This window comes from Antennarius striatus, chromosome 3 (genome assembly GCF_040054535.1).
Source record: "Antennarius striatus isolate MH-2024 chromosome 3, ASM4005453v1, whole genome shotgun sequence".
Lineage (NCBI taxonomy): Eukaryota > Metazoa > Chordata > Actinopteri > Lophiiformes > Antennariidae > Antennarius > Antennarius striatus.
The window spans coordinates 24021761-24045282 of record NC_090778.1 but is presented as its reverse complement, the minus strand read 5'-3'; the positions used below and the strand labels follow the sequence as shown (position 1 = coordinate 24045282).

General features: G+C 39.3%; 1 protein-coding gene across 1 annotated transcript; it reads left to right on the top strand.

The window, feature by feature from the left end:
- Window positions 1–8768: 8768 nt before the first annotated feature.
- On the top strand, window positions 8769–23004 carry tmem161b (transmembrane protein 161B). Its single transcript, XM_068310866.1, has 12 exons — window positions 8769–8969; window positions 12640–12743; window positions 13716–13796; window positions 15876–15973; window positions 16067–16223; window positions 17483–17634; window positions 17739–17799; window positions 17912–18052; window positions 18660–18773; window positions 19604–19778; window positions 20453–20549; window positions 20641–23004. Exons 1-12 carry the CDS (start codon window positions 8967–8969, stop codon window positions 20928–20930), a joined length of 1473 nt encoding a protein of 490 aa, XP_068166967.1. The 5' UTR covers window positions 8769–8966; the 3' UTR covers window positions 20931–23004.
- The last annotated feature ends 518 nt before the right edge of the window (window positions 23005–23522 follow it).

Below are 23522 nucleotides of genomic sequence, written 5' to 3'. Positions count from 1 at the left end.
AGAGAAGGAGGGACTGATTTGAATTTGGCATTTCATGGGCGTTTTGGTGTTTCTTGGTATTGCTATTTCTCTTTGGTTGGTTTTACCTATAAATGATTAGATATTTCCTGTTTCGAATGTTTTTTGGAGGTGCACATGTTGGCAGGGAAGGTGAAAAAATAGTGAAGAGTTGAAGCAAAAAAGAGTAAAAAAAAAATAGTTGAAGGTTCAAAAGTATTTTGTCAGAAAAATATTTCTACCACCCTAAATTTAATAGTCAGTCTCTCCACCCTTCACTTGTCAAAAACTTCCAACTTCCATTGCCATTCCATTGTCTCATCAGTCCATCTCTTCCTGTCTCCCTTCTCCAAGTCCCACGGCAGCTCGACACGGGTCAAGCTCTCTTATTGAAAGGGTGATAGAGAGGCTGAGAGCCTGCAACCACAAAAGCAGGCCGTCTAGACAAGGCCCCACAGCGCTGACCCCATTTAGACCCTGTCCCCCTGGGGGGCAATAACACCTTTGTTTCCATGTTGATAAATTGTATTTCCTGTCGCACTGGCCATACAACATTGGCCGTGACATCCAAACTCTCAGACTTGAACTATGGGCATATAATAACAGACTGACTTCCACAGCAGAAAAAAATTGTTCTTTTACTTAATAGATATATATTCAAAGTATCTATTTATTTGTGGGTATTGCCATAATAAATGATGCTACTCAAAAAATAAAAAAACTGAGTAGACACGTTCTGGTGAGCGTGGTGTGAATGGGTCTGGTATTATGTTGACTTAGGGTCCTCAGATCCTATAGATGACCGTCTGGATTTTAGCTTTGAAGAGGGTGGGGTGAAGTCTGGCGAATGAGGCATAAATTATCGTCATGTCGCACAACATAAATTAACATGCAGCCGTAGACTGAGTACACTGGAGCAGACGGCCTTCATTCATTGGCTCAGAAGGGAGCATGGTCTGCTGGTCTCAGACTCTTCTTGGTGTCTGCTTTAGTACAAGGCCTCCTTCTGGCTAGGTGTTATGCTAATTAACTAGTGCCTGCATATACACTCATTATTTTAGATACCTACATACACCTACATACAATCTGACAAAGAACGTCAGTGACACAATGGTGAAGAAATAAATCAACTACTGCACACCAACTTTTAGAATCCAAGGAGATTCAAGCATCACTACTGAGTCATCTGCAGTTAATATGGATCTTCTATTAGCTAGGATGCTCTCAGAACAGTTTCTGCCTGTTTAAATAATAAATCAGTTAATAAATGGGGGGGGGGAAGGAACCACAACATCATAAGTTATGGGTTAAGCTACTTTTAAATGTAATATTTTCCACTGTGCTAATTTTCTTAACGTTGTACCTGTGTGGGAGCCAAAAGGTGTACAAATTTTTATGTTTCATGAAGTGTGTACATGAAAAGCCATGCTTCCTGTTCTTTGCCCTCCATTTTATGTCACAGTGCTAGCTAAAATTCACAGAAGACAGTGACCTGGCCCTGCTAGCTGTTTTTCCCCATTGTTTCCACCGACTACACGTCCGACCCGCTCCATCTTCCGTCCCCCCACAGAGAGCCATGAAGTGTCTGAGTCATCCGCGATTACAGTATGTATTTATAGACAGCAGAGTCAGGACCCAGGCCCTAGTGCACGGGTGTGTGAGAGTGTGTGCCTGCGTGTGTGTGTGTGTGGGTGGGTGAGGGTTTCAAACTCACACTGTCTCAAACTAGGGCCCTGAATCCGATGACTCACCCCGCCACCGGACGCTGCCGGCGGGAGAAATGACGTCAAGTACTGGGCCCAACTTGACGCTTGCTGTGACCTCACTCTGATACAGGTTAGAGAGGAAAAGTGCCACAGATTGTCTGTCATATTGGAGCTGCCTCGTTTTATAATTTTATGAGCGCAGGTCAAAGTAAGAATGCAGCAACTCACTTGTACACAAAGTTGTTTCAGACACAAACAGTCTTTCGATGGCTGAGTGTTTTTCTTCTGCTTTTGCATAATTAGTCTTAAATGCTCAACTTTGAGAAAAAAAAATCAGAGGAACGGTTTACACACATGTACACAAACACATATGTCTGCACCAACAGGGCCGAGGCCTCCGTGTTGTTGACGTTTTAACATTTCATTCAACTACACTATAAAATCTGCAGCTGCTTGGCTCATCCGGCTGAATAGGGTGGCCTTTTTGGAGCAGGAAGGCGAGAAGGCGGTGAATGCTTTCCCAATGAGAGATGAGGCATATTGAAAACTATATTAAATTACCCTGATTAACAATTTAGCCACGATCAGGCTAGCCATGGGAGAGCTCTACGGGGAGGCCCAGGGACTATTCATCCCTACAGCGCTGGGGTCGAAAGGTGCCCCAAGTTCACAGGCTTAGGCCCTTTGTTATGCTAACACCCTATCCCAAATCAGCTGCCTTCTCCCTGGCCAGACATAAGCACTTGGATGAGAACTTTCGAGGAGTCGTCATTCCACTTCATCTTAACCCCACCCCGTCAACACGGAGGTAGACAATCCCTGAAACCAAATGGTACGAACAGCTTATGTGACTTAAATGGCTGAGAGATGTAGAGTGTTTTATTTTGCCTTTCGCAAAAACTTCTCCAAGGACAAATTTAGCATTTTTTAAAATATAAATCATAAATTACAGATTATTTAAAAACATATCTAAAGTGAGAATAAAAACTTCAACCTATCCATTAAGATGACTGAAGCTTATTTTCAGTGCTCCTGTCTTGACAAAGGTGTGATCAACAGGCAGATGAGATGATGAGACATGTGGTAAAGGTCAAGGGTCAAATGCTGGTCAAATACCCTTGACCTGAGGTCAAGGTCTTTAGTGTGAACATGCCGTTGGTGCCTCAGAAATGAGTCAAATCTTGACTCCATGAGTATAGTCAATTGGATTTAAGATTTTTCACAGATAGAAGTGGTAAATATTTTATTGTGGTTGTACATTCTGTTATTTGAAGATAATCAGATTGTGAAATTTTTACAACATAAAAATAATGATTTCCTTATTCAAAATTCTTTTTAACATTTTAAGATATTCTAATAAAATAATGAACTTTGAAATTTTACTGCAGTGTTAAGGATAAAGTAAGCATCGTGCACAGGCTCCGTCACTGACATTAACATTTACATTAACAACATCAACAAGAACAATGGATACATTAAACCACATGGACTTAAATAAAAGGTCTAAAAAAACATGCAATATGATTATATACCACTGTTTGGAAGACACTGATTGTGTACAGCCACGTTCCAGAGTTGTAGGAGTGTATAACTGCCCCCGTCTTTCACTCATAACCGCTGAGCCAAAGCCTCAACCAGGAGAGAAAAAAAAATCCTCATCAATGCAAATTAGAGCCCAGGACCTGGGGAGCCTTGCTTGAATCACTGGTTCTCCAAAAAGCCCAAATCACAGGCTTTCACTCCCAAATCTTGTTGTCATATGCGACTACAGATGCTCCATATTAACACAGGATAGTCAGTCATATCCATGGATTAGTCTGCAGTCACTTAAAAAACCGTCTCCACACTCAGGCTGCCACAAGAGAAAATAAGGACGCTTCTAATTCTGCCAGCATAATTGCCTGATTATAATGAGCTTCTCTCTCTCTCCCTCTCCCTCTCTCTCTCTCCTTCCCTCTAGCTCTGCCTTTATTTTTCAGTGTGTCTATTACTGTATGCACACACACACACACACACACACACACACGCACGCACGCACGCACGCACGCACACACACACAGCAGTCTGATTCTAATATAAATCAGTCTTTGATTGAATAGAGAAAAAAAATCTGCATTAATATTTCCTGGTGCAACAATGGCGCTCTGCAGTATTTGGTAACCACTGCGACTTCCACAGACAATGGAGCACTAGAGCAGGAAATGACATGTACGGAAAAACAGAAAAATACACTAAAACAATCCACAATGACCCCCAGACTTTAAATTCAGATATATAGTTCATGTTGAGGGTTTCGGTACGTAGCGTACCACACAATGCTTCATGTTACATGGTTAATTTGTTGATTGTGAGCTACTGAAGAAGAAAAATCTGCGTTATATATTTAATCTGACCTAGCCGACAATCACAGAACTCAATTAAACTCCCTACAGTGTCTTTTGATGGATCCACAATCCATCTATCAGATATCTTGTTGGCTCAGTCCTTTTTAAAGATAGAAATTGTAGATTTTATTTCATTTTAAAAAGCATGAACTCCATCACAAAATCATTTTATTTCATAATTATAACTTAATAAGAGCTGGAATGAATATAAAATATCAAAATCATGGGATGATTAAAGAGAGGCCCAAAATGAGATATAAGTCTCTCAAGTCATAATTCTTTGTCTATCATCTCTTGTTTTACCCTAGAAAATTAATTATATTGAGCTTTTACCCCAAGACTTCATCTCTCATATGCCATAAAATTTGTTATATTCCTATAACTAGTTTATATTCAAATGAGCACAGAATGGCTTCATGTGAAATTGCATCGCAACGTGTTTTGTCTTTTAAAAAAAATTCTATTATACTGTGGACTGTTGTTAAAGTAATATGTCATTATTAACACTGCTAATCAATTACTCCATCTGTCCAACCACCTTGAACCCGGGATTCCTATTTTTATCTAAATAATAACAGTAATGTTGGATTTTGGGTTACCACCTTTCAAGAGATTTACATTACAAAACAAAAGGATATTGGTGACCGTTTCTGTCTATATGTCAGCAAATATTTTTATATATAGTTAATTTAACCAGTCAATTTATATCAAATTAATATTATGAAAACAAACAAATTACACACTTACGCACTTCAATCACATATTGAAGTGCGGTATAGTGCCTTGGCAAAGTTAATATGTATAAGGAAAAGAAAATGCACATTGTATGAAAATCAAAAATATACGCCGCAGAGTATATAATGCTACAAAAAACATACATACAAAGTTTTGGAGTAGTTTTTATTCTGTCTGCACTGTTTCACTTTGGTTATAGCATACATTGCCTTGTTCCACCAGGATTTGTTCTTTCATCCTTCTAAAGCTGCCTAAGCCCAGACACAGGCTAAATGAGCATGCCCACTCATGAATGCTGTTGCTTAATTACAATCCCTAATGGGAAACTGCAGAGGCAGAAGCCTGAACCATAAACTGCATAGGCCTGAATGCGACAGCGTGTCGCGACTGAAACAGCTTTCTTTAAATTAAAAATGCAAAACGCATGTGTTCAAGTGCATATGAACGTCATTAATTGTAATAGGTGTGTTTTCTTCCAAGCCTCCACCACAATCACAGACTCGTTGTGCATGTGTTTCAATTTGATTTACAGAAATTAGATTGATGTTTTGGATGATGACCTTGAGAGTGTTGGATACAGAAGCGGTATCTGAGAAACTGATCTCATGCCAGCAGTGGTTTGGGTTGACATTTACATACACCTGCAGTGAACATTGCAATAAATGAATGCTGGGGAAAAAAATAATTGAATACTGTTGTCTGCTTTTGGTATTTTTTTCCACGCCGAAGTGGACCGAGTTACTCCATATACAAAAGGAAAATTACAATTAATGTTCAACCAGAAGGACAAACAAGTATCTGATGGTCAGTGTGTTCTGATCTATATTATGTCAGTATATGCAGTACTCGACAGATTACAGAGGACTGAAGTTTGAGATTCTCTAGTTCATTATGGAAATTGAGCCTCTCTAATCCGGCTACCTGGAAAAACCTCCACCAAAGTGTTAAACTAAATTTCACACAGTGGATTTGGATGGTACATTTTTGTGGTTAACTAAATGTGTGCTCCAAACGCTACACTACTACACTCTAAGAATTCTACACTACACATAAATTATTCAGCAGTATTTGCATTTGCATTGTAATTTGCATGTGTGTAGATTAGAGAGTACGGAGGAAACGCCGCACCAAAGAGAATTACATTCTGAACCAATTTCGGTCTCACTGGTGAGGAGTTGACATGGACTTTTTGTTCTATTTTTCTCCTCTGCTTCGAGGTATACTTCTGAGATCAGTGACACACATTTCAAACTGTTGTTTGATTAATAAAAGAAGGAAATGATGTATAATGCTCGCCAGCACTCACTCACAAAAAGAAGTGCCATTAAAAATGAATCGCAACATTGAACAATGAGTCTATTTGATTGACTAGGCTGAGATTTTTACTGTAGTATTCTCATCATTTATATTTATATTGTAAGGCATGTGAGTTGGAACTCAAAGGAGCCAGTAGGCACGGAGGAGATGTCATATGGATTAAACACTAGGAAGGGGTTTGAAACTCTCACAGTATACTGAAGATCCTGGCTATTATGTTTCATCTAAAAATAACAAGTCTGATGAAAAAGAACACACAACACTGAATGTGAACAGAAAAAAAAACACAAGCTCCAGAGGGAATAAAGTTCAAACAGCAGCAGTAATAGTGCTGAGTGTGATACGGAATACAACGAAGACAATGTACAGTATAAGACTACCTTCAATTATAAATGAAAAGGAAATCAGTGTAAAATGTATGGAATAACCCAGAAACCAAAATAAAACACTGTCTGTGTCTCCAGAGCCACTTTATTAAGTAGTGCCCTGTTCTCTAAATTATGAAGATTCCATGTGCCTTGATGTAATTTTTATTTTCTCATGTGACTTACTGAATCATTTGACCTTAATAGCATCCACTGCTGACATCATCATTATTAAACATCAATCTTAGGAGGGGTACCTTCGGGGGCCTCGGGGCAGGATGGTAATTAACAGGAAATGTGCAAGACAGTAGATTGAGACAGTGTGGAGGCATCATCCTGCAGTGTGCACGTGTGTCCTCATGCTATGAAGGGCTGGTACAATGCATCAAGGGGGTGGGGTAGGTATCCCTGCAGTAACAGAGGAGGGCTCAGCCAACATATGCGCATGTGCAAATACAGCCTACTACTTATAAATCCACATGTTGATGCAGCTGTCACATTGTGTCGACAGTTGCAAGCACACACACTCAAATAGATGTACATTGTGTGAATGTACAAAATTTGACTGTGTGCCACGCTGTAATTTACAGATTTATTTGTAATTTATCTCACCTAGTTTGGATTCCTTGCTTCATTTTTTCCCCTTAATACTGATATATTATGGCAGCTGCTTGTCAAATAGTCACAAAATATAATCTTGAGGATTCATGTGTGTGGACATAGCTAATTTTTTTTAACAAGTTCGAGTGCAATTCTATCTTCCATTGCTGAACTGCATTTCTTTGACTGTGAAGGGGGAAAAACACACACAATTCGTTAATAATGCTGGAGTTGCAAGGAGGCAGCTGGGATGGATGAAGCGTGTACAACATCCAGGACTATCACAGCAGAATATGGGTGATTCTGATGTCTGCTCAGGGTTAGGCAACAACAACAACAAATTAAGGTTACAAAATTTGTTTCACACAACAGCCACAATATGCCAATTTATTATACCTTACATTTAAGTAAGTCAAATATGTTTAAAAAAAAACAAACAAAAATGTGGGAAAAGTGACATTATTTCTGTCAATGAAAATAAAGCCTACTTATTGCATTTTGTCAGTATTTGACAGTCTCCCATGATAGTAACATTCACGTATAGCGTAGAGAATACTTTTTTACTCAATATTGAAAGCAGAAGATCCTGATTTCTCTGTATTAATCGGGAGTTACTGTAAATAATGCTACTGATAGTAAATTGTTTGTCAACTCTACAGATGATTTTTCAAAGTAGGATTTTATTAGAATCTGTAGTCATTTTCAACACCAGTGCCTCATGAAAAAGACTAAATTACTTAACAGGGGGAGGGAAATACAGAACTCTAAATGAAATAAGTTTTTTGTAAACACGAAAATTGGAGTGATAGCATCAGTATCGAATTATAATTTCTGAAGTGCAACTTTTACAAGATATATTTTAATCATTTTTTTGTTTGTTTTCATGATGCAGACTCTAAGCACAACTGCAAAACTTCGCATCATCGAGCTTTGATACATGCATAGAATATCGAACTCAGAAATGATATAACTATAAAGTACGTAACTAACGCAGATTATTTAGAGATAATCATTTATCTCTAAAACACTAAAGTTGGAATTCATGTGTAATGTTAATTATAACATTAAAGAGAATATCAGATAGTTAAGGTTACAATATAATCAATAGAATGAATCATTTCTGTTGGTTTCCTGATACCAAATGTCAGATTAATAAAGACTGGAAGTTATCTCAGTGAAAACTGGTAACGCTTGAACTACACTGATTGGCAAGTTAACGCATTATTCGTAATATCACTGTACGCTGTAAAATACTGTATAGCCGTCGTCAATCTTCAGATATCAATTTCAACAGACACGGAAAGGCTGACTGCGTTATTATCCTCTGCTGCTACTCTGTCTGCCGGTCAAAACTGTGGGTACAGAACAGTCATGTGTGGAAGTGACTCGTCTTTCTTCCGGTTACGGCGGTCCTAATAAACATTTATAGAAGACCTGTATAATCCTACACAAAATTACACAATTTAAATGGATTACATTTCACAATACAATAAACATCATAAACAAATACAGTTTTTAAGCATTTAAAAATATTACAATCTAAAATTATGAAAGTTAAAATATTTTTTTTTTGTATATAGTGTTTTGATTTGCACAGGCAGATATGAAGACACCTTCTTATCAATCGCTTAAGTGTGACCTCTACTGCAGTTGAAAATACTTGGTAGCGTATGTGTGCATCCCTTGAATTTTAACAGTATATCCCATTTCTGCAAGGATACGGTGACAGTTTGAATGAGAAATCCCGTCATTTTGTGTACAGACATCGCAAGAAGGTCTTATGTGCTCCTCGCAGCTTGATTTCCGACTCGGGGTGGTCACTGTTGTCGGTGAAGAGTCTGCTTTAGCTGCACTGCATCAACATGGTGAGTGTGACAGCGAACACCTGAACCCGGCGGTGTCCTTATTTAGTCTTCATTGACATAACGCTAACCGTTAAGTCGTGTTCATGTCAGTGTCCAGGTTGATAATACTACATTGCTAGATTTGTGATTTCTCTGATTAGCAACTGCATGGCACCGTTAGCTTAACTTGCTAGCCTGTACAGATGCCTGTAGCTGGTTAGTCTGATTAGCTATCAAGCTAAACTTAGCTGCTAGTGAACATCTGCATTTTCGTTGCTATTGAAGTATAAAGTTGTTGTAGTCGTGAGGAGTGGACACTTAGAATTTCTAATTTGTTTTATCACACAGACACTGCTTAAAGTTGTAAGGGAAAGGTTGGACATAAGATGTAATCTGAACTGATAATGCTAAATCACAGTTAGCCTTCCGCTCAGCAGGTGGAAGAAAGACTTGGAGGGGAGTCAAGGTGTATTCACATACCTGACGTGCTACATTTGACCTCGAGATGTCCTCAGAGGAAAGTCATTGCACTTAAACTCATTGTTTGTCTGGTCTAACTTGAATAATTCCACTGTATGATGAAGCCGATGAACACTGATAGTTAAAGCTATTTTTATGAAATCTATTTGATGTCATGTGACTGGGAAATATTGATAGATTCCAACTCCCAAGCTCTGTCTTGAGCTGTTATTAGTTAAAGATGTGTTTATTCTGTTTGTTGTGGAACAAACAAGAGTAAACAGATAAACATTCCTTGTTACAGTAGACATGTACTATAATACAAAATACATAATATAAAGTAAATCACAGAAATAACACACCTCGGATGTCATCGTATGTGATTCTGCAGTGGTGGGTCCTTTTTGATGTAAAAGGTTTTCGTAGTCGATATGAAGGAAACACTGGAGCCATTATTCAAAGAGGGGTGTCACTGTTTCAAAGTTGGTTTTATGGACAAAATATTAGTGAGTTTGTGCTATAGGTGATGGTGACTATCACTGTGGCTAACACTCTCCCATCCCCTACAGTTTTCATTTGGTTGTGGTGTTGAGGGGTGTCAAGCGGACTGGGCAAGATAAGAGAGCACATGCTGACTCAATTTCCCCAAGGCCCAGGATCCTCGCAGGGCCCCCACAGAGAGTGGTCAGCATCCACTAAACGATGGCTGTGTGCTTTCGACCTACATAGTCTGACCCTTACTCCGCATGGAGAAATATCTCGAGTCAAAGAGGTTGTGGTTGGTCACGCTTCACATCTTGAATGAATGTGATTGCCAAACTAATGGCACCCACTCGCCCCCTGTGTGGCTCCAGACGGGGTATTGACTTTAGCTTTTGGAGCTTACCCCATATTGGGCGGGTAACCCTGGGGATCCCCGTGACCAATCCTGAATCTAGGTCCAATGTACAGATATGGCCTTCTCACCCCCTCTTTTTACTAGTCATTTACTGTCCCCTTCTAAACCTACTACAGTCAGAGATGGGTTTAACCTTCACTCAGAATTACATTCACATTACGTCTTATTTTTCACCCGGATGACTTATCATCCTTCTGTGATGTCAGGATACTGTATGAATGAGCAAAGAATTGCTTGTCCAGGTATACCTCAATTTCTTGCTGTTAGTGCTTCAGGGCTTAAAAAAATAAAGTAAAAATACTGTGCAAAGACAAGTATATAATCTATAATTTCACACTTTTGTATTTTAAAGTTCAAGCTGTGTAATTTGCACACACCTTACCGTAAGAGAGGTTGTGTTTATTATTCCACAGCTATGTAGTTAGGGAGTGAATAGATAACATTGAAACACTTGATAATCACACCATTTTCTTTTAATAATAAACATTTTTTAAATATGCTGCTACTCCTATAGTAGTATTTTTTTATTTTTCTTAGTGAATTGAGGTTCTATTGAGGACAACTGAGTGACAAGGTGGTTGCTTTACCATAAATTTGTCGATGTGAGAGTTGTCTAAGCCACAGGATATATTCCTGTGCATTCAGGCTATGAGTTTTACATTCCCAGGTGCTAGCACAGATAGAAGTTGTTTGAAAAGAAAAAAGTATCGGGGATTAGTTAGCTAATTGGTTCTCGTTGCTCAGATGTGTGAACGCACAAATATCAATGATTCCTGCTGATCGCCAAAGAGATAGGTTGACACCCAGACCTTAAACTACTGTGAATGGATAAAAGCACAGCGTGATGGGAATGATTTTGGCCTCTTAAGCCTAAGTGAATATTGATCAAAGTGTGCTAGGTTTATATGGAGCTCCTTATGCTGTTAAATCTTTTGGAAGCTACCACAGGAGTGCGCACTGTTCATTCTTTTGGGTAAAAGGCTAACTTTATGAAAAACTGGAATACTAAAATTATGGTTTCTTATTAATCAATAATTTGGCCCCCTTAATTGTAATTGTAGCTGATATATCTTTAAAAATGTCTTATTAAAGGTACATAACAGAAAGCATAGTTGCTGCGCTCAAAGAAAGTGATTTGTTCCCATTATTAGCTGTAATCATTGACTATAGAGTACTTCCATTTCTGATAGCTGATATAAAATTTCCATTAATAGTCTTTGTTCTCTTCCTTTAAAGTGGAACCTGAGACACTCTTTCTACCGGAATGGTCTTAGGTTCTCACTAGGCTGCATTCGTCAGGGCGATTCTGGGAATCGGGGATTCTGGTAGAAGATAGATTAACAATTTCTTCACTTGTCAAATACTGATTTCTAGCTCGTCCCTGTTTGACTGTGAGGAAGAAAAACAATTGTCTGTCTTTCTCCAGAGTTGTTTACTGGTGTGCTGTTATGGATAATATCTGTTTTAGCGAAGTTGTTGTCTAACTTCATAGATATATACTGTATGCAGTTTATTTATGTTGCTTAATAGTTTATCAGAGTGAAGTCCAACAGACCAAGGACTCACAAGCTTCTCTGCCCCGCATTCTTGAAATTTACCGATAAAAAAAACCGAGTGTGTGGTCCTCATCGAAAACCATGTCAAGTGTGTGTGTATAAGCAGAATGTTCCGTGTCAGTTTGTAGGTTAAAGAACTTTCATGGTCTCCTGAGCGCTTACAATTAGGCAAGGATTTATTTCAACTGGAATCGTCTCATTCTCTTGGCTGACACTGAGAGAAACCGGTAGTTTCACATTTTTAGATGATAAAATCAGAAGCTGTAATTTCTGGTAAGAGGCTGGAGTTTTAGTTTGCGCAGATGGATGACTGAATATTCTATCGCTCCAGTTAGACGAGTGAAAACTTTTACTTTCAAGACTTTTCCTCCTCTAAACCCTTGTTGAACATTTACTGCAGATAATAAGACATATGAAACGTATAAAAACACATTCACACCAGTGACCAACTGTGTCTAGCTTTTGGCTTCATGATTGTGAGTGCACTATACCTTTTTAGTCTCTTTTCTTTCCTCTGTGACTCCATTTAACTGGCATGAAAGCAACATGCATCACCTATTCACTCGGTTTTCTTCATGACTTGTTTCATCTATAAATAGATTAATAATAAAAAATATAGTTCTCCTACACCCGTCTGACAATTAAAGACATTTAATCTGTAGTAAAAATGTTTTCAGTGTGCGGTCCATATTCACACTCATCACGGATCTAACTCCTTTTACGGTTTATCTAATTGCTATTTAAATGTGTCATTTAAATCCGCTTACTATTTCCACAGGGTGTGATCGGTGTGCAGCTGGTGGTTACCATGGTAATGGCCAGCGTAATTCAGAAAATCATACCTCATTATTCCTTCGCGAGGTGGCTACTCTGCAGTGGCAGGTAAAGTAGTGCGCTGACTGGTCCCTAAATGCTACCGTTTCATTTTTCTACATTTAACCTGCCCCCTGAGGAGTTTTCTCCTCCTCCTCCTCCTCTTCTTCTTCTTTTTTCTTTTTTCAAATAAATGGGGGTCAAAATGTTTACTCACTTTTCGATAAAGGCTTTCGATAGAAGAAGCAGGACAAAACTACAAAGACCATATGAGGATGACCCCAAAGGACATTGCATGACAACAAATTGCTCGCCTCATTTCCTCTGAGTAATGACACACTTTCTTTTTTCTTTTTTTTTTGGAGCTTCTTTGAACACATTTAATAATTAATTCACTTTTCTTTTGAGGTCACTTGTAAATTATTTTTCAGAACTTTGTACCCCAAGCAGAAGGCCGGGAGCATCCCTCTGGAATATTTTGGAACTGATTTTTTTTTTCCCCCCATAATAAATAAATGAATCTAAATAAATAAACATGCCTCTGCTATCCACTGCTCCTACATAGATTCCTCAAAGTGGAGGAGGGGTTGTCAGTATGTATCATTTGCTCTTAATCTTAAGAACCTGCTGTTGTAACGTTTCTTTTGGATGTTTGTTATTCACATATCGTGTTAATAACTTTTTTAAAAATATGTTTTTGAGTTGACGGTAAATGTCCAGACTGTTGTAAATGGTTTATTTGTTAGTCATGTTCAGACAATAGCAATTTTAAAATCAGTTCTTTAAAGAGAATATTTGAGTGAAAATAAGGAGTACATTAGAGAATGTAATTTTTTGGCTGTGTTGTTTAATTTAACCGGCACTTTCTTTACTTTCAGTTATTTTTTTACCATATGTCTAAATTGAATACAAGGACAAGAAATCCAACTCAGTTTTCTCACTCAGTTTTCTGTTTCCCATCCCATCATGTGATGTATGATGTCTTCTTCTTTGTCCGGGCTTGATTACATCTCTTCCTCTCTCTCCTCTACTTTGTTGCAGTCTGCATTGGTATCAGCACCCCACAGAGAATGAGTTGAGGAGCTTAGCCGGGAAACAAAAAGGACAGAAGAGGAAAGACAGGTAGGTAGGAAGGAAAAAGCGTTGGATGAAGAGGAGCTATTGTTTGTTGGATGAGGGTGGGGGTGGTTGGAGGGGAGGGGGGTGGAATGCGTTGGTACAGAGGAGGCACCCCTTTCATCACGCAAGAAAGAAAAGATGAGAAGCAGACTTGAGATGGATGGAGACCACAGGCATGTCGGCAAACAGATGAAGCTGATGTGTTTATGTGGCTCATTTAAGGCCTGTTTGAAGTGAGGAGACAGAAGTCTGTTATTGTTATTTTGTTCCTTTACGGCTCTTCATCGAGGCTCAGAGAAACTCTGCTTAGAAGCGGCCCTGTCTCGGAGATGTGAGAGGAAGTTGGTCCTGTGTTTTGTTTTATTTTTTTTTCCCTGAGCCATTACTATTTAGACTATTTTAGGGGATGAGAAGTCTAAAACAATTGCATCCTCTGTGAAATCAAAGTTTCCTATACGGCATTCTGAACTTCAAAGTGGTCAGATGTCAACCATTGATTTTTGGAGGATGGTTTTCCTTACGAACTACTATGCAAGTCAAGAAAAATAGTTTTTGGGGGTTTGTTTTTTTTGTTTGTTTTTTTTAGCTGCAGGTGGATGTTTAACCATATGTTGAACATGTGACTTTACTGCCAATTGCTTTGTTTTCTCCTTTTTCGGTGTGAGAGAAAATTGAATTGACGACTGAAAGTTAATCCTTACTGTTCCTCATGGTGCCCAACCCGGAACCAAAGGTGGTTTTGTTTTGCGCTCCTTTCTCTGACCCCGTGTGAGGCAGGTCGAGGCTCTTTAGCAGCACATGTTCAGTAATCCTTCCAAGAAAAAGATGGACCCACTGCCAGCCTGTGCCATGCAGCTCTTTTCCTTTTGTTAACCGTCTGACTCTCACAGTCAGGGGTGAAGCTTTTTTTTTTTTTTTTTCCTGTCAGGTGCCTCAGAGATGAAATCTGTCCGGGGCACGTTTGGCTCTTGAGTCTTACAGCGGTATTGTTCTGTGAGTCCAGCGTACACACAGGGCTCAACAAACAAAGCCCAGAACTGAGGAGGCCCATCAGACAGTTCTTCAAGGCTAAAGAAAAGCTCTCCATTATCCTGTTGTCGGCAATTTTGCACAGCTTATGTGCCCCTCTTGATCATGAAAGTAATAGTGTATTAGAAGTTGTAATGAAAGTAATTAGACTTCTACCAGCCATTAAATCGGGATGCTAGAACTGCATCGAATGCCACAACAAGGGAGACGTTTTATTCGTAATGGATTTAATCTCACAATGGCTCTTTGAAAGGAAATCGTTTTTTTCTCGTTGAAGGACAGCTCTCCAGCCCAGTCCTTGTCCTCATATTTGGCCACATTGATCAATATTTACTGTACAAATACAAAAAATGGAATCCACTGCCTCTTTTCCAGTTTCCTTTTGTTTTCTCCAGGGCTTTGAGCCTCACTTTATCTGTAAGTGCCTTCTCAACAAAATACTGATGGAACCGTAAATGACGCAACTTATGCTATTACATGACATGAAATCATTAAAATCCTCATTGAATCCAAATTATTACCTGTATAAAAAAAAAATCAATCTAATGCCAGCAACAGTGTCTATTGAATTAAAAAATACAAATTGTGACAAATTGACTGCCAGATGGTCTTAAACCATTTCATGTAGTTATGGCATTCTGCTGTGTTGTTCACCGGACCAAGCCGTCATCTTTTTTATGGAACACATGTTTTTGTGAACCATTGAATGGGTTATGTACAGAATCTACCAACTTGGAACAAGTTCCACTGTGGAACAAAGCCAAGGATTGTCCGGGGCAGAAAGCTCAGTTTTTCTCTAGTCACAAATCTGACAAAGATGGTTCTGAAAGCGAGATCAGGTCCATCGAACCATCTCTTCATAATACAAGGAGAGAAATTTTCACTTATGTCAAATCCATGGTGGGACATAAGCCTACAGAGGAAATGTCTTCAGAAAATTGTAATGTTTTTGAGTGGAATAATAAAAATTGTAATTAAAAGTAAAATGACAAATGCTGCCTGCTTATCCTGACCATATTCTTGCTTTGCTGCTCTCTCCTCTTTGCTATATAGGAAGTACAATGGTCACATAGACAACAAGCCGCTCACAGTTCCCAAGGACATAGACTTACAGCTGGAGACAAAATGCATCACGGAAGTCGACACATTAGGTACAAACCTGGGCGTTTCTTTTCCAATCATGCACTCTTTTAAACTTTCATGTGCTGTGCTGTTTATGTTATTATATTCTTTATGCCCCCCAGCATTGCACTATTTCCCAGAGTTCCAATGGCTGGTGGATTTTACAGTAGCGGCGACTGTGGTGTATCTGATAACGGAACTGTACTACAGCGTGACTCAAGCCTCAGGAGAGATGAACATCAGCGTGGTCTGGTGTCTCCTAGTCCTGGCTTTTGTCGTGTATCCTCACATCAGCGGCTGTTCACACCTTAACGTGCTTTTCGTATCACACTGACCACTTTTGAACTGTCTTTTTCTCCTCTTGCCAGTACTCTATTTATCCAACTAGATAGTTTTGGTGTCAGATGTGGAGTGATAGCACTTCACTGGTGGTACTGGATGCACCTAAAAAAAGGTACACTAGATTGACAACACTTCCGAACACATTTCCATTATTTTCCGTCTTTCCATTTGTCACTGTTATTATACCTGTGCTACATATGTGGTGCATCTCTTTATCTTTAGGATACCAAGTCATTACAGCCTGATTGTGTAGATTGTGCCGACACTACAAAGAGATGTAACAAAACGAGTGCTAAGTCACCTGTTAAAGGTCGACTTGTAGCACCCTCATGCTCCACAGCTACCCGCATTTTGCTCCGGTGAATGATGGTTAAATCATACATATTATCCTTGCCACCAACCACAGGGTTCAATCTTCCCAGTGCTCCTTGTTGGGCCCAGTTCACTGGGTTTAGATGGTGTGTCATTTCCTGCCTATATTTGAGATTGGGGGCCCAATTTTGACAAGCTCGGGGAAAATGACTGGACTGGAACAGATGAAATGGGACGATGAACATGAAAAAATAATATGGTGGCTCAGTATATGTGTTAATGGGACATTTGATTTCTTTTTTTCTATTTTCATCTGTGATGATATGTTTTGGACCCTCACCCTGGAGGTCGGCCCTTCTGGCTTCACCTTCACCGAGAACCCCGGGTTGAAGCAAAGCAGTTCAAGCACCTTAACTCGTACCTCTTTTTTTAATTTTTCCTTCCTGTTTCACTCAAATGCATACATTTGACTGCATCTCATCACTTTTGGCAAATGTTGACACACCAACTCATTGTATTAATTTTAACCCACTACATGATATCACAAGCCTGGCTATTTCCCTTTTCAGCCTCATGCTGGCTTGAACTTGTGTAGTGTTTGTACAGCTGTCTCCTTAGTACTGAATAGAAGAAAAGAATGTGGACTTCATTGGTCTGAAAGCTGGAATTGAACTGAAAGGAGATGAAAAATTGCCATGCTGTCACCTGAAATGTTGTGGTCTGACACTCTTCTTTGTTTATTATTGATTGATTGCAGAGTGACTTATTTCTGTTTCCTTTAAAAAATTCCAAGGCATTAAAAAATATATCAGCAAAGTGGTTTGTGCTCGCTTTGTATGCCAGCATTCATCCAGAGATGTTTTACCTTGACTCAGTCTCCACAGCAAGACCCTTTTTTCTCTGACAGCTCACTATTTCAAGCTGGAGGAAGGTGGCGAACGATCTCTCTGCATCACTTTTGCTTTTTTCTTTTTTGTCAAAGCCATGGCCATCCTTATTGTCACTGAGAACTACCTGGAGTTTGGTCTAGAGACAGGTTAGTGTTCTGCATTCTTACGATTGACCCTATTAGTTGCAGCAAACTTTAAGTATTCAGCTGTAGGAAATGAGTCCATCATTTGAACATTTCTCCCTTCTTAGGTTTTGCGAACTTCTCTGACAGCGCTCTGCACTTTCTACAGAACCAGGGTTTAGAGTCCCAGTAAGTATAAAATCTGTATTCTCATGGTATCAGTTTTGTTTTCTCCGCTTTCATGAATTCTTTATGAGCGATGAAACTTCACGAGCGTCTCGCTGTGTTTTCTCTTTCACAGGGGTCCTATATCGAAATTTACCTTCAAACTGCTCCTGGCCCTTCTCTGCTCCCTGATTGGTGCATTTCTAACTTTCCCTGGTTTACGATTGGCCCAGATGCACCTAGATGCGCTCAATCTGACCACAGCCAAATTTACACAGTGAGTCCACCACAGTCACTGTTGTGACTTCTGAGGTCACTTCTGTCTTATTACACCTTTATTCATGACCACATTCAGTCACAGCAGTCTTTTCAGGGTCCCCAAAAGTTGACGCCTGTGTCTCTTTTGTTCTTGAAGATGGCGTGAGTCAACAAATTTTCTCTTCAACTCCTGAAATGACAACATTCACCCAATCATTGTTCATTTGACAATTAATACAGACATCAGTTTTCAAATGATGGAGATCCACAGTTATAATTTTTTTTCTCATTGATGAAGAGACTGTTGATAGTCAGTTGAAGTAGACTGAACTTTATCTTTGTATTCAATTAAAGTAAAACAGACTGCACTGTTTGACCATCTTGTCAAAGTAAAAAATGAAAAAGTCTTAAATTAATTTTGTTCTTTAAAAAAACACAGATACCCAGTTATCTCCTCACCCTTTTTTTGTGGAAAGTAGCATCGATAGCTGGGCTGTTAGTTCTTACTGTCGACTTCAAAATGAAGGAAAGATTTTATTAGCTGTTTTGTTTTTCATTATTTATCTAAGGTCTTCTTAGACACTTACTGTTTAACTCTACTTTTCTTTTTACTCCCTTTTCTATAGGACGCTGCTTCATATCAACTTCCTGTCTCCTCTTATTATGGTCCTTTTGTGGGTGAAGCCCATCAGCAAGGACTACATTATGAACCCCACTCTGGACAAAGAGAGTGTGCCTTTGTAAGTAAAAGTAATCCAACCCTAAATAAAGTTTGGATAATAAATGACAGAATATGCATAACTGTGCGAATGACCGTTGCCATTGGGCTTTAAGGCAAACAGGAAGTGGTTTAGAAAGAAGTTGTACAGACTCAAAACTTCAGTTGATTGCACTCTGCTTGGTGCCAGACTCAGTTGGACTACCTTGATATCTAACAAACTGATTACCTTCCATCCAAATGAGAGAGATGGGACAATAATGTAAAGCTGTGGGAAAAAAACAAAAACAATTACTGCTTATGTGCTAGAAAATGGACGTAAACAATGCAGCAGCAGTTATGAAAATGGAATTTACAACAACTTGGCGAGATAAGGGACGTATTCAACTGGCAGATGAAGTGACAATACTCATAAAATAAGACTGTGAACAAATTTAGTCTCACCTCAGGGAAAGCTCTTTATTGTATCTCTAACTGCCGTCTCTCGTTAGCTTTCACCAAGATAGCATCTTTAATTTGTTGATTTCCGTCACATGTCAAACTTTTTTTCCGATTCCGACAGCGACTCCGATATCATCAAGGTCAAACGTGATTAAACCCGATTTGCTGTCACCATTCCCCCTTTTCACCTTTTTTTTTTTTTTTTATCTCTTAATTTCACCCTCGGATACTTCTTTCTTCTGAGTTGTTTGACTCCATTGCTCTTACTATCTTTCCTGTGCATCTCATTGTCTCTGCCTACCATCCAAATGATGGAGCAGATTCGGGACGTGTGGAGTTTGCAGGCCCGTCATCCCTTCATCACCCCCCCCCCTTCTCCCTTACTCACTCCTGCCTTTCTATTATTTTCAGGATGACTGAGCAGACGTTTGATACATTACGGTTATGGACCATCGTACTGCTGTGTGTACTCCGGCTTGCTATGATGAGACATCATCTTCAGGCCTACCTCAACCTGGCCCAGAAGGGTGTGGACCAGATGAAGAAAGAGGCGGGACGGATAAGCACCGTGGACCTGCAGAAGATGGTGAATAACGTAGTGGCTCGATAAAACTTTTTTTATCTGCACTATTTTACAAATATAAACCACTAGAGTTCATAATCCCATGAATGATATTACGAACCGGTTTTATTGCTGATGTGATTGTTGCATTACATGTCCACTGGTCTTTATCGTCAGGAAAAATTTGTGTAACTAAATTTTATTATAGTTATCCCTCGCTTATTCGTGTTTCAAGATGCACGGCTTCACTACATCTATGGTTTTTAGTAGGTAGTCATGTGATACCGTATGCGCATGCTATTGGCTGACTGCATCCATGTGTGCGCTGTAATCTGAGTCTCGGTTACTCCTGTGTATTAAAGAAACCCTTTTAATACAAAAGTGTTTTAAACAGTCTATAAGAGTGTGGGAAATGGTAATACAAATATAAGGTGGTTTAATATCAGTATGGGGAGGGTTCATTACCGTTTAAATTACCGTAAATAATAAAATATTTTGTCGCTATATTGCAGAATTTTGTTTTTCACGGGTGGTCCTGGAACGCGTTAACTGCGAATAATGAGGGATTACTGTATATGATTAAGCTGTCCAGCAGGCGGTAGTCCTAAATCAGCTAATGTTTGAGGAGATTGTTTCAGAGAAGATAAAGGCAGCTTTGTGTGAAACATACAGTAAAGTATTTCTCTAATTTAATCCAGGTTGCACGTGTTTTTTACTACTTGTGTGTAATCGCACTACAGTATGTGGCACCATTGGTGATGTTGCTGCACACAACTTTGCTGCTAAAAACCTTAGGTGAGTCATGAACCACAATGATTTTTCCGTTTTGGAAAGTTCTTTGCTTTCAATCTCAGAGTTTTTCCTATCTTTACCTGTTTTCCTACAGGTGGACACTCCTGGTGGGTCTACCCTGAAGAAGACCTGCCTTGCACCCACGAAATGAACACTTTGATGGGTGCAGCGCCAATAACGGCCCCGACCCCGGTTCCGGTGGCTGAAACGGGAGCCCGGGCATCAGTAGCCCAGCTGTCGGTGGCCCTGGGGGGCTTGAGGACTGTCTTCAGTCCTTTGCTTTTCCGGGGTCTTTTCTCCTTTATTGCTTGGTGGATTGCTGCCTGTCTCTTCTCCACCTCCCTTTTTGGGCTGTTCTATCATCAGTATCTCATGGCAGCATAGCATCACTACTCTAGGAGGGGCAGCCGGACCCCCACAGGGCAACTGTGTGTTCAGCCTGATCAGAGAGGACTGAGTGGGGGCAACACTGATGACTGATTCACAACTCCTCTTTTTTCAATCCTCCCTCCCCCTGCCCACCTCACAATGACTGATTTCATCAGAACTCCTGTGCTTCCTCTACAGATGACTCTGTAAACTATTGTCATTGCTTTTTTGTTAACTACTCGGACTACGTCCATTTTTAATCAGAGAGCAATCATTATAACTCTTAATAACAGACTGAAGTTGGAGTTAGGTTAAAGGGACGGGTCGTGATTTCAAGGTGAAATTTGAATGATTAGAAGTAAGATAAATCTAAACCTTGAAATGTTATGTGATCTTTATGCTCATTTCCACTAGTTTAGGGAAGCCAGTGGGGAGAGTTTCATGTTCTATTTGGTCTTATTTCAGAGTTCATGAAGTAATGTAAGGATTTGATCCGTCTTCAGATTCATGATATCTACTTCTAACAGGTCTATCCTGTGTGGAGATTTGCAGAGGCAAACTTCACATTAGGCCAAAATTTGTTTTTACTATGTGTTTTCTTAATTATGGGGGGTGGGGTGGGGCTATAACTGCCATAAGTCTTTTGATCAAATCTTGAAATGTGCGTCCAAATCGAAATTGCCTGTATTTCTCAAATGTCTGAATTCCATTGCCACACATCGCTAAGGCATCTAGGAGAGGACCAATCTGTCTGTGGAGGAAGGGGATGAGCAGGGAGGGGCAGACTGTGAATGCTTCCAGAATGTCTGGTTTGGTAGAGCTGCTATGCAGCTAACTGTTTTGGTGGAGGGAAGAAGAGTTGTACCCACAGAAGAGAGAAAAGATTCTCATTGACTTGAATCTGTATTTAAATGTCAACTTTGGGTTTTTAAATGAAATGAGTTCCATCAGATTTGTGACTTTTCGGTTGCTTTGCGACTTGCCTGGTTAATCTGAGCCAATTTTACAATCTGAGATTATTTGAGGGCAGAACAGCACTTGCAGGTGGAGCTCAGTCAAAGTGTGTCTTTGTGTTTTTTCTACGTTTGTTTCGACATGAAGGATCCATGCTGTCGTTCACCCGCAATCTCAAAGGGGCATTGTGATCACAAGGAGATGTCAAGCTAGTCCTCCTTCTTGCTCTGCTTTCTTTTTACATGTCCATCCATTGATTTTAAAGGCATCTGAAACAAATCAAATTGTAAATTTGTAAAATGTTTTATTTTTGTTTTTTGTTTTTTTTTAAATGTGCCAAGTGAGTCTTATCCCACAGTGTGTGGATTGTGTGTCTGCTTTGGTTTGAACTAATGGCCGGCGGCCTTTTGTTTTCTGTAGCTCCATCAACTCAAAGAGGGAATTGTATTTTTTTAAGCATACTGCAAGTCTTTGGTCGGTTAACGTTCGCACAAACGTTTATTGTGCTCTTGAAGTGATTGTCCAGTCTATTCAGGAATGTAAGGTACGTGATGCCATTACAGATCACTCTGGTGGCTTGCTGGCTTTTTTTCGTCAAAATTACACCGTGGAGCTGTAATTTATGAACACCAGGTCTGTGGGGTTTTGTACAGGAAACATTTTTACAAATTCAGGTGGCACCGTATTATATTTTTTGTTCTGATTTTGGATGTCTTTTTTTTTTTTTTTTTTTAAGCTGGGCAAATATGCACAAAACGAATGTATCAGACCTGCCTGATTTCTCGATTGTTTGATGCCGAGTTGGATGAGCCCTTGACACAGAAACACACACTTCACTCATTGTCTACTACCTTTTTGTTACAACTACCTTTTTAAAAATCTAATTTCTCCTAATGACTTAATAATTTTGTTTCTTATTTTCATATTTATTAAAACATGTTGAGGCCTGTGAACATTTCTAATTTTAACAGCAAATACTTAAATTCAATGTTGGAATGTGTGATGGGTGGATTGTCTGGTTTGGTCCGTCATTTATTCTGTTTGTTACGGTTCAAAGTGTTTATCATTCATCATTGGGTTCATGAAGTAAATCACACACATCGTTGTTCCTTTTGTGTATTTATTTCTGCTTTAGATTTTGTCTTAAATAAATTATGTTCTTTACCTGTCCTCTGTACTTTCCTGGCTTCATACGAGGCCATAGATGATGACAGACAGAGACCAGATTTCTATGAAACATCCACATACAAGAACGGTTGAAGTGCTACTCTTGTAAGAAGGATAAAGTATGTTATGAAATAGTTCCACAGAGCTGTAGGTCTTCATCCTATAGCAGAATCTGGTCCTTATTACAAGCTTCTCTCTGTATTTTCCAGTGGCGTCTCTTTGGTTCTTCAAGGTCTTGGTGAACATTTGAAATTTTATTATTATTAGACTTAATTGTGTTTGAATGATGGTTCTCGATAATACTATAATTGAGTTTCAACATCACTCATGAAATATGCCCTTGCGTAAACAAGCATTTAGACGGCCAGCGCCCATTGATTTCCTTCTCCTGGTTTGGCTTCTTTATTCTTAGTTATTGGAGTAGATAAAGCAATGAATTGACAAACACTCCTAAACTCTTTAATGAATGCCGTTCTCAGAGAATAA

Bases quoted from the DNA above. Each gene is read 5' to 3' on its own strand.
- tmem161b (XM_068310866.1), top strand. The intron at 12,744-13,715 runs GTAAAGTAGTGC...ACTTTGTTGCAG, and splicing joins TGGCTACTCTGCAGTGGCAG to TCTGCATTGGTATCAGCACC. The intron at 13,797-15,875 runs GTAGGTAGGAAG...TTTGCTATATAG, and splicing joins GGACAGAAGAGGAAAGACAG to GAAGTACAATGGTCACATAG.